Source organism: Serinus canaria, chromosome 6, assembly GCF_022539315.1.
Source record: "Serinus canaria isolate serCan28SL12 chromosome 6, serCan2020, whole genome shotgun sequence".
Lineage (NCBI taxonomy): Eukaryota > Metazoa > Chordata > Aves > Passeriformes > Fringillidae > Serinus > Serinus canaria.
Window position 1 is genome coordinate 3,113,605 of NC_066320.1, and position 10,839 is coordinate 3,124,443.

General features: G+C 52.8%; 1 protein-coding gene across 2 annotated transcripts; it reads right to left on the reverse strand.

Moving 5' to 3' along the window:
- Positions 1–865: 865 nt before the first annotated feature.
- On the reverse strand, positions 866–10,624 carry PLA2G12B (phospholipase A2 group XIIB). Of its 2 annotated transcripts, none has more exons than XM_018923896.3 (4): positions 10,159–10,624; positions 5,284–5,360; positions 3,974–4,139; positions 866–1,709 (listed from the first exon to the last, which is right to left on the reverse strand). In XM_018923896.3, exons 1-4 carry the CDS (start codon positions 10,622–10,624, stop codon positions 1,591–1,593), a joined length of 828 nt encoding a protein of 275 aa, XP_018779441.1. In that variant the 3' UTR covers positions 866–1,590. The 2 variants fall into 2 exon arrangements, with proteins under 2 accessions (XP_018779441.1, XP_050832462.1); XM_050976505.1 differs by having other exon boundaries at positions 5,272–5,360.
- Positions 10,625–10,839: the final 215 nt, after the last annotated feature.

The following is a 10,839-nucleotide window of genomic DNA, read 5'->3' on the forward strand; positions in this document are numbered from 1 at the left end:
GCCTTAACTTCTCAGTGGCAGATGGAAGAACATAACCATAAATATAATTGCAGGACTGCTGAAATATTTACATGGCATGGCACGCACACACCCAGTAGCAACTTCCTTCCAACAAGAAACCCAGCTGAAAGCTGTCTGCCAATGTTCTGTGGAGGCAAAATGCCATTCACCACTTTAAATTCTGGTTTTGCATGCAACAAAAGCTCCCCATAACAGATGGGAGTATTAACCATGTTTTAGAAGGAATGATGTCTGAGGCTGCTGATAGCAGCCCCACAGAGGTAGCACATAAGTCCTGTCACCTGACAGATAAGGCTCCAGAATTTGGAATATCTCATCCAAGGCCACTGTGAGCCTCCTGTTTCGCTCATGCAAGAGATGGAGGTGGATACCCAGCCATTTTGTGTGAAAAGGGATCCTAAGGGCAAAGCTTTGTTAAATGCTATAGAAGAAAAGTAAATAAATAGATGTGGATGACACTGGCAGAAGAAAAAAGCTTCCTCTCCTGAGGCTGGGGGAGAGGGCTGTGATTTCACATCTGATTAATGGTGGGCTTTGGTCCTGAATATCAATTGTGTCCCACAAACACCTCAAGCCCTTCTCCTTAACTCATGCTTAAGAAATCTCCAGATGTCCTAAAATGGTTTAGGGTCCACCAGGTACTTAAATATGCAGGGTTATCAGGGTGTGTAATGACAAGATGGTAAGTGTCAGGGATGGGTCTGAGCAATGCACTGAAAGCAAATTACCCCTCTTCAGTCTGTCACCAGGGGTACAAAATGTACACAGCATATCCATGCACTGGGAATTTCACAGGGCTTGCAGAAACCTACTGCCTTGCACTGCAAATTAGAGAGTTACAGGGTGGGGGGAGGTAATAGCATGTATTTAAGGTAAGTCCTGTGTTTATAAGCAGCACTGCATCCTGCTTGCCTTGGAGAGAGCTGGCATGGGATCCTCTGGGCTTGGGAAGAAGTAGTGGGGCTGTGGAGCTGCATCTGCAGCGGGCAGCAGGCACAGCTGCCCTCTGTCCATGGGCTGGCTCTGCCCTGCCCTGCCCCGAGGCTGTTGTGGATGCCTTGGCCCAGGTGCCCAGGAGCTGACAGGAGTCTCTGTGCTGCAGAGGGGCTCTGGCAGCAGCCCAGGTGCCCGTCCCTAGGGCTGACAGGAGTCTCTGTGCTGCAGAGGGGCTCTGGCAGCAGCCCAGGTGCCCGTCCCTAGGGCTGACAGGAGTCTCTGTGCTGCAGAGGGGCACTTGCAGCAGCCCAGGTGCCCGTCCCTAGGGCTGACAGGAGTCTCTGTGCTGCAGAGGGGCTCTGGCAGCAGCCCAGGTGCCCGTCCCTAGGGCTGACAGGAGTCTCTGTGCTGCAGAGGGGCTCTGGCAGCAGCCCAGGTGCCCGTCCCTAGGGCTGACAGGAGTCTCTGTGCTGCAGAGGGGCTCTGGCAGCAGCCCAGGTGCCCGTCCCTAGGGCTGACAGGAGTCTCTGTGCTGCAGAGGGGCTCTGGCAGCAGCTCAGGTGTCCATCCCTAGGGCTGACAGGAGTCTCTGTGCTGCAGAGGGGCTCATGGACACTGGCAGGCTGCTCTTGCTCACAGCTCATCGCGCTCCTCCTCGCTGCAAATGCAGGCGCTCCTCTGGCTGTTCATGAAGGGCCGGCAGCCCAGGGTCCAGACAGCATTGAACACCGTGTCTGCCATGGATTCACAGGCTGTGGAGAAGGACAAGGTGGCCAGGTAAGGACAGGCAACCCCAAGCACCCCAGCCCCAGCCCTGCTCTGAGCTCTCTGGGGTTTGCCATTGGAAGTGTGGACTGTCATCTCTTCTCTCTGAGAACTGCATTTTTATAAATCCTGAGGTTCCCTTCTCTCTTCTTATCAATGCAGGGTGACTCCAGTGTAGGGAATAATGTGTTCTAACTCCATGATTTAGAAAGCTGAACAATTGCTTTATTAAGCTATGCTATATTACACTGATACTATACTAAAACTGCATTAAAGAAACACTATACTCCAAAGATGCTAAAGAAAAACCTGTGACTGTCTCCAGTCATGACACACCTAGATCCAATTGGTCAAGGAATCAAAACAACCTTCACCAGTGTCTAATTAACAAACCACTTTAGGTAAACCATCTCCATAACACATTCCACATGTGCAAAACAAGAGTAGTGAAGAGAGATAAGAATTGTTTTCTCTTCTTCTTTCTGTGCTTCTCACTGCCTTCCCCAGGAAAAATCCTTGGGAAAAAATGTGCCTGCTGCTCTCTGTGAAGAGAGCTGTGGCCACATCTTCTCCCCAGGGTGGCACTAATTTCTCTCCCCCCTAAACCCCTCCTTTCTTGCCTCTTTCAGGCTCTACTGGTTGATGATGGATCATCAGGGGCTCTGCAAACAGCACTGTTTACCAAACAGATTTCCCAGGAGCCCTCCACATTACTCCTTCTCCTCTCAGTTTTGCCTGTAGCCACTATTAACCAACCTTTCTGGGCTTTTTTGTGAGTTATGATGCCAGGTACCAGCCAGCATGAAAAACCCTACAGCAGCTGGAGCAGCTGACTGCCTGACTGCTAGCCCCTCCTCATCCCAAAAAACAACCCTGAAAAGGGCTTGTCAGTAAATAAATAGGTTAATAGTAAATCTTTAGGGTTTATTTACTGGCACCAACACTGATAGCTGTATGCATGATGAAATTGGGAAAGCCTGGCCTTTGGGACTGTTTTCTCTTATCTCAGCCTCTCCAAACCCCTCAGAGCTCCTGTTCCCTAGGAGGCTGCTCAGCTGGCAGGCACTGGAGAGGCTGTGGTGAGTCAGTGTGAAAAGCAAGGCTTTGGGTGCCAAATAAGAGCTGGGATGGCTGTGGAGGAGGAGGAGGTGACTGGAGCTGCTCAGAGCAGCCCTGGGGACAGGATCTGCAGAGCCCAAGGCAAGGGGAGGGTGGCTCAGAGGTTCACTGGTGTAACCTGTGGGTCCTACAGCAGCTAGGACAGAGATGCTGGAGGAATCTACTCCTGCCTGCCAGAGGTGGCTCAGCCCAGGAGTGTGGGCTCTGCTCCACTTTAGCTCCCTAGGATCTAGGCTTGCTTTGCTGCTGCAAGCAGAGAGCCAGAAAGAACCATATGAAAAAGAGGAAAATCTGAAGAGATGGGAAGAAGTTGGCTCGCATGAGGAACTGTTGATAAGGGTGACCACGAAAGATTGGCTGTGCTCAGCCTGTAGCACTTATGTCTCAGTCCAAGTTCTCTTGGTGGCCTGGGCACTCTTTCCAAGCATTTATCTGTGGTCAGGTAGGAAGCCATCTGCAGACATCTATTGGTGTCATGCAGACTTCCCATGTGTCCTAATCAGGCTGCACCTTTGGAAAACAAATGCATTTTTAAGGATACCCTAGAGCAGGGCATCAGCAGAGGTTACCAAAAAAGCTCTTCTCAGACCTGCAGGCTGTGACTTTTTAAATTAGGCAAAACCAGGGTGCCACTTGAGCTGCAGGCACATCCCTAGAGCTTGTTGGCACTTCTGAGCCATCCAGAGCTGCCTGCAGTGGCTCAGCCATCCCCAGCCTGGTGTGTCCCTGGTGCCACCATCATCTCTTATCTGTGACCAGATCCCTGAGAGCCCTGGCCTTGGCTGTCTCCGTTTTGCTGGCCCCTGGCCACATACAGGTTTCAGTGTGTGCCTCACTGGTCCTGGAAGGCTTCTTGGTATCCCCTGAAGGTGTTGGAACTGTCTGGCAGCACATCCAAGTTTTGAAGGAATTACTTCCAGGGTTGTTTGTGGTTTTTTTCACACACTGTAATGTTTTCTAAATACAAATAACCATAGATGTCCAGCCTTGGGACAGAAGTGCGTGGCAGAGGGGGCAGATCTCTGTGTTCTCAGCCACCTGTGACAAGTGCAGGGCAGAAATGCTGCTCCCTGCTGCTTCTTTTTGGCAAGGAAGGGGCTCCCTGGCCAGGGGATATGAGGCAGGATCCTACCTTGCACCTTGGAGACGAAGCCCAGGCTGCGCTTGAGGTCGGAGCAGATGGAGTGGAGGCACCAGCGGAACTTGGCGTCGCAGCGGTACTTGTTGGCCCCACAGGTGTCATAGCAAACATCCAGCTGGTTACAGCACTTGGTCATGGCAGGGATGCCCAAGTCTAGCTGGGAAAGAGAAAAGAGGTGTCCCTTGGCTGGCTCCTGGCCTCAGGCTCACACAGCTGTGACAGGGTGAGGTGCTGCAGAGATCAGCTGGCTCCTTTGCCAGAAGCTATTCTTGAGAGCCAGGGCAGCAGGAGGAATGTGTGCTCCTCCCTCACCATCTAAAGAAGGGTGAGGGAGCAGCCCAGTGGTGTCAGGGGTGCAGGCTCAGTGCAGGCTACATCAGCTTCCCTTCTCTCTGTGTCCCAGGGAATCAACGTCTGGCAGAGAGGTGGGAAACAGCTCCTCCATGACCATTTTCTAGTTTTCATTTGTCAGAGAGCTCCATGCCCTTGCCAACAGTGGCAAAGGCCCCTTTTCTCTTTGCCTCCTTTTCCCACAACCTGACAAGGTCCTGCTTTTTGGCCTAATAAATGTGCCATAAATATTTTAATGCCTTATTTCTCAGAGATGCACTTGAGGCCAAGGACAAACACAATGTGGTCAGGGGAGTTCTGTTCCCTGTAAGCTTGGCTAATGACCTTGGGGGTGATGGGGCAGAAGGCCTGTCTCCTGGAGAGACTGGACTTGTTAGCTTGTTATGAATTATTCCTCTTTTTGCCCTTCCTCATGTAAAATTTAGGAGATGAATTGTTCCTTCATTGCACTCGTGATTGCCTGGGTACAGGGATGGCACCACAGAAATGCCCACTTGGCTTGCAGTGAAATAGAGTTTCAGGAATTAAACCCAACATGAAAAATGGGCTGCAAAGAGAGGGGTTGTCAGAGCAGGAATCTGCCTAATTGCTGCAGGCTCCATGGGCAGCAATAATGCATGAGCTAAATGGGAATCCCTGCTCTCAGGGCCTCCTGGGAAGGCTTTTCCTGGTGATTCCAATATGTTCATTAATTGCCTTTAAGATAACGAGCAGGTGCAGTATTAAAGCCTGTGGGTTTCATTCAGTGGTTGGCAGAGGCAAAAAGTGGGGGAAGAGTTGGAGGGGCAGGTGTGGAGGATGCACTCAGGTGTTGCTGTGTGCACATAGGTTATTGTCACCCAGCTGCCCAGCCCAGCCTTTTCCTTGCCCAGAACGATGAGCTGGTGATGTGATGGAGAGCTGCATCCTGTGGGCTTGGTGGGTGGGACAGTACATACACTTTCAGGTACCTTGAGCCCCAGAAAATGGGAGCTACAGCCATTGGGTTCTTGGGGTTTGTAGTGAGGCCGTGGCATGGGAGCCTTCCCTGGGAAAGAAAAGACAGAACAAATGTTAGGAAAGCTGTTCTTCCCAAGCCTAGGTCCAAAAAGCAAAGAGTGACAGGCAGCTCCCCTTTGGTCTGCATCCCCAAACACTGCTGCTTACACTGCTAGCTCAGCAAGGGGGTTTCTTTCTATCCTCAGTTCATTCTTGGACTGTTGGTGTGCTGTGGATGTCCCCCAAACTGTCTGATCTTGCTCTGAGCAAGTCTTCTCAGCCCATTTTTCTGCCCATGGTGATGCCCTGCCACATTTTGCAAATCATTTCCGTTTCTTTAATCTCTGCACCTTCCTCAATTTGCTTCTTAATATGCATAAAGGAGCAAGAACTCCCTCTGTGAATAATTATTTACCCAATGTAGGAGGAGTCCAGCTCACAGCCAGCTCTAGCAGTACCTTCCAGCAGCATTTTAATCTGTTTTTTGTAGGGGAGCCTGTTCAGTGCCCAGCTACCCTCTGGGGGAAGAACCTTTTCCTGATACCCAGCCTAACCCTGCCCTGACAGAACTCCAGCCATTCCCTGGGTCCTGTCCCTGCTCTGGGAAAACATAAGCCTTGAAGCCAGTCACATCAAGGGTTAAGTTCCTGCTTCCCTGAGCACAGCTAGAGAATTTATACAGACATAAAATGGATCTAATTCATCCCTTCAAAGCAGGGTTGGGTTCTTTTAAACTCCATTTCCACTTCTTGCTTCTTGTCAGCACCAGGAATTATTTAAGACATTTTCCCCATTTTTCTCTTCAGGTACCTAAAATGCCAGTGGTTAATTCAGCCATAAATCTGCTGTGCCCTTGGGAAAGCCTTGCAGCCAAAAGCCTCAGAGGGATCCATGTAGGAGTGTTCCCAGCACCTCTCAATTAAACTTGGCCAGAGCTGTTTTGCTTAAATAACAGATTTGCTACAAATAAATAACAAACTGAAATGCTGTCCAGCTGTGAGATGCCAACAGGCAATTTTCCCCTTCCAAAAGAGCCTTGATGGTTTTTTGGAAGGGAGTGGGAACTGGGACTCAGAATTCAAATGTTCCTGAACTGATGCAGGAGGCAGAGGAAAGTTCAAAATCCTCTGTGGGTTTTGCAGGATGGAGTCAAATTTGAGTGTCTTGCTTGTAATACTGGTTGTAAAAATTCTGATCCTGCAGCACACTGACAGTTAATGGCAAGGAGTAGGAGTGAGACTTTTGGGGATGTGGAGATCATAGAATGGCTTGGGTTGGATGGGACCTTTAAGATCATCCATTTATCCAGTTCTACCTGCCAAAATAGCTGTGTTTCCAGATCTTCAATTCAACTGAAGCCACAGCTATTATAATGTCCTAGAAAGCTGTCCTGAGGGAAAAAACTCTCACATAAATAAGGATTGTGCTGATCCACAGAGCATCAAACTGCCTTCAGGATAAGCCCTTGTAGGAAACCTGTCCCCCTCCCCTCTGCAAAAGAGAGCTTTAAAACTTATAAAGTGCCCCTTTGTACTCTTTCTCAGCTAGGTCAAGTCCAAGACACCACAATTAACCTCTCTCCCACATCTTGTTTTGTAGGTAACCGGAAAGCAAAAGCAAAACAGGAATGTCAGGCATTCCTGCCTCTCTACAAGCAGTGACTCAGTGCTCCTGTAATCATTTATTGCTTGCCCATCCTTACAGACAAGAAGATAGATTTCAGGCCACTGCCTTGTTGCTACAGCCCTAGAACTGAAGTTGAGTTTCCCTGATGCATTTTAATGCCCCCAGGCTGTTGTAGCTGTTCCCAGAGGCTGGAAAGCAGCCAGCTGGCTGGATCAGCTGCTGGCAATGCAGGAGGTTCAGGCACTGCAGTGCTGGGACACTGGCAGGGAGAGCTGAGTGTATTTTTGGGTGAATGGATGGTCTCAGGGCTCCTGGCACTCTTGGGTGGTCCATTGTTGTTTGTGTGCCCCAGGCAGGCAGGCTTTGAGCAGAGGTGCCTGCACACACCCAGCCTTGTGTGCCCTGTTGGAGAGGGCCTGGCTTTGGAGGCTCTTTTCCCACAGCCTGGAGGTGTCCCTTCATCTGAAGCCCTTCAGGACCAAATGCTGAGCAGAGCACTGAAGTCTTGCCTGGCCAGGAGGAAGCTACAAGGGCTTCACTCCCAGCTCAGACTGTTTGTTTCCCCTGAGATGCCCAGTGAGGTTTTGTAAGCAAGAGAATATTTGCCAGTAAATGCTAGTGTAACCCTAATGTCCTGATTTAAGGGAGTCATCCATCAAGGTGGTTGTTTTCAGACCTCAGTAGCTGCTGAAAAATCAGGGGAGTCTTACAGCTGGAACAGCCACATGCTCAGCTGAAGATGGATGTGGCAATCACAGGTGAGTCCTGACCTTTAATGTGGCAAAATAAGCTATTTTTTGGTATCTCTTGGCTGAAATGAAAGTAAGTTGAAGGAATAATTTTTGTTTCATGCCTGGGGAGAAAAAGCAATCAGGCCCTGATTCAGCACAAAGATGGTTTGAGTTCATCCTTCTGAGCAAGGGCTGGATCTCACTGGTTTGGGAGCATCCTCTCCACTCCCAGTTTGCAATGTCTGTGCCAGAGATTAGCAAGGACAAATGGTCCTGGAAGGCTCCAGCAAGGCCCTTGGAGCCACGTGGGCAGCATTTCAGAAGTGTCCTCCTTCAGGCAGTGATTAATGAGCTGTTCAGCAGAGGGTGAGAACTGGGCTAATGATGGGCTTGTTTTCCTTTCTAGGTAAAACACTGCTCCTGTGAGATGCAGGGTGCTCCTGGGGTGTGAGCAGGGATTTGGGCTGCTCTCTGGAGATGTTTTCCACAAGCACAGGCAGGGAGAGCCCTCTGGATGTGTCCAAAAGCAACAACTCCTGCATGATGTGGTGAGTCCTGAGGCTCCCTGAAACCTGCTCTGAATATCAGCATTGCCTCAGGCACACTGCAGTCCCAGGCACCTTTTCCCCACTGCCAGGGGTTTCACTCTGTACATTAAGGAGGGCAAGGCCCTTTCTGCTCTGAATTTGGAGCATGGTGGGGACCTTTAGGAGGTTGTCACACACATGGCCTGGGGCTGCCACACTATGAGTGTGGGACAGGCTGCCTGATGGGCTCATCCTGGGTGCTGGGGTTCTGGGGGGGCACCTCCTCCAGACACTGGGGACACACATGGCCCTCCTGAGCTGCTGCAGAGAGGACTGAGGGCACCCCAGGCTGAGGGACCAGGGCCACTGTGGGGCTGTGGTGGTGGGCTGGGGTACCTGGCTTCCTCCACCCCATGGGGCTGAGCTTCCTGGCTTGCTGCTCCCTGTTTGTTCTCAGGGTGGGGCCTGGGGAGCAGAGCTGGCAGGAGGGGGAGAACACATATATGCCCATTAGATGGATGTTGGGAAAAGGTTTTTCACTCAGAGGGTGATTATTGAGCACTGGAAACACTTCCAAGCTCATCAGAGAAGTGGTCCCATGGCTACCAGAGCTCCAGGAGTGTGTGGACAACATTTTCAGGCACAGGGTGTGACTCTTGGGGTGTCCTGCACAGGGCCAGGAGTTGGACTCAGTGATCCAGGTGGGTCCCTTCCAACTCAGCCTGTTCTATGATTCTGTGACATTATTTATGAAGCAAAACAAAACCCAGCAACTTTCAGACTGATTTGAACCTCCTCCCCTGGCAGGGAACTGAGGTCCCAGCCCTGCAGCATCTCTTTGTCCCAGTGCCCTGGCTGCTGGCCTGGGAGGAGCAGAAGGTGCATGGGATCCATGCAGACTGAGACAGTCAGTGGGGTCTCCCCAGAGCATTGAGTCTGTCTGTGAAAAACAGTGCTCTGGGCAGGAGAGGGGTTGAAATCTTTCTGTGCTCACAAGCATCTTCCCCAGGTGGTCACTAGGGGTGTGGGGTGAAGCTGTGGGGCAAGGGGCTGACAGGCAGCTGTGGCTGAGCAGGCTGAGGTGACAGGACAAGGTGTTGCTGTGGGACACTTGTAGGAGGCTGAGGAGAGGATGCAGTCTGTGGGAAAACTCCTGGCTGGTTCCTAAGCAGGTCGTTCCCACAGGTACCCTGGTGATGGCCAGTGCTGCCTGTGGCTCTGTCACCCCACAGACTGCTGCTCTCTGCACCCCAGCTCTGTCCCCTGCCCTGCCCTCCCCGAGAGAGGGAGGTCCTGAGGGCCTTCATCCTGCCCCCAGACAAACCAAACTAATCCTTTCTGGCAAACCACCAAAAAGTGAAGTCCAAAGCAGCAGGAGCTGCCTCCTCCTGCCTTGACCACTAAAGGCTCCTCCCGATGACGTGCGGTTTGTCCCGCTGTTATCTCCTCCTCCAGCCCGCGGCACTGGCCGGCTCACAGCTGCTGGATAAGGACACTCCGAAGGTTGCTGAGATTAGGGCAGCTGGCTCAGCCTCCCCTCCCTGTGCTGTGCCAGGCTCCGGGCAGCGGGACAGCCCTGGTACCCGTGTGCCCTGGTACCCGTGTGTGCCCTGGTACCCGTGTGTGCCCTGGTACCTGTGTGTGCCTGTGTGTGCCCTGGTACCCGTGTGTGCCTGTGTGTGCCTGTGTGTGCCTGTGTGTGCCCTGGTACCCGGGTGTGCCCTGGCAGGAAAAGCCGCATCCTCCCCTGCTGTGCTGTGCGCTCATCGCGGTGCCTCGGAGAGCTGGCTGCTCTTGGGGAAGGGGGTTCAGTGTCCCTGTGCTGGCACTGGCACAGAAGTTGTGACCCTGAGCACGGCCAGGGACAGCTCCTGGGTAGGAGGAGCTACTTGTGGCCGCAGGGGAGAGGGAAAGGGGGGAAAGGGCGAGGAAAGAAGAGCCAGCAGCAGTGGGGTTCACTCACCATATCGGCAGCGGTACTGACAGACTCCGTTTTTCCCCCCGAGCAGTTCCAAGAAGGAGTCGAAGTAGCTGTTCACCGCTTCAAAGCCATCCCGGATGGTGTCGATGCCCCAGTCGGAATAGGATGACCCTGCCTGGGAGTCCTGCTGGCCGGGGCTGTCGGGCGCTGCCTCCTCGGAGCCGTGCCCCAGGCGCAGGCTGAGGCACAGGAGCGCTGCCCCCAGCAGCAGCCGCATGCTCAGGGCTGAACCCGAGCCCCGGGCGGGCAGAGGGGCAGCAGCGGCGGGGATGAGCTGCTCTGGGCAGGAGGCAGCGGCACCGCTCTGCCTGGACTTTAAACGCTGCCCGGGCAGCCGGCGTGAGGTCACGGCAGCCGGGGTGCAAAGTGCAGCGCCGAGATACGGAGCGAGTTCAGCTCCCGGAGCTGGGAGTTTGCACAATCCCGCTGGGACACGCTCGGTCCCCATGGCTGGGGGGGGACCCCTCCCTCACCCCTGAGCGGGGTCTGTCCCCCCAGGACACTGCACTCCCTCCCCAGCCTGCTGGGACGTGAAGAGCATCTCTCTGTCCAAAATTTCTGCTGCTCGGGCAGGCTGAGGAGCAGCCCTTGCCTTTTCCCCAGGCCTCCTGGGCACAGGGAGAGGTGGGATGAGAGCTCCACCCAGCCTGGCTGCTGGGTGTT

Excerpts from the sequence above, each read along its gene's own strand:
- PLA2G12B (XM_050976505.1), bottom strand. The coding sequence starts at position 10,624 with ATGGGGACCGAGCGTGTCCCAGCGGGATTGTGCAAACTCCCAGCTCCG. Across the intron at positions 5,361-10,158 it reads TCAGTACCGCTGCCGATATG|GGAAGGCTCCCATGCCACGG; the intron begins GTGAGTGAACCC and ends TTTCTTTCCCAG. Across the intron at positions 1,710-3,973 it reads CTTCGTCTCCAAGGTGCAAG|CCTGTGAATCCATGGCAGAC; the intron begins GTAGGATCCTGC and ends CCTTCTCCACAG.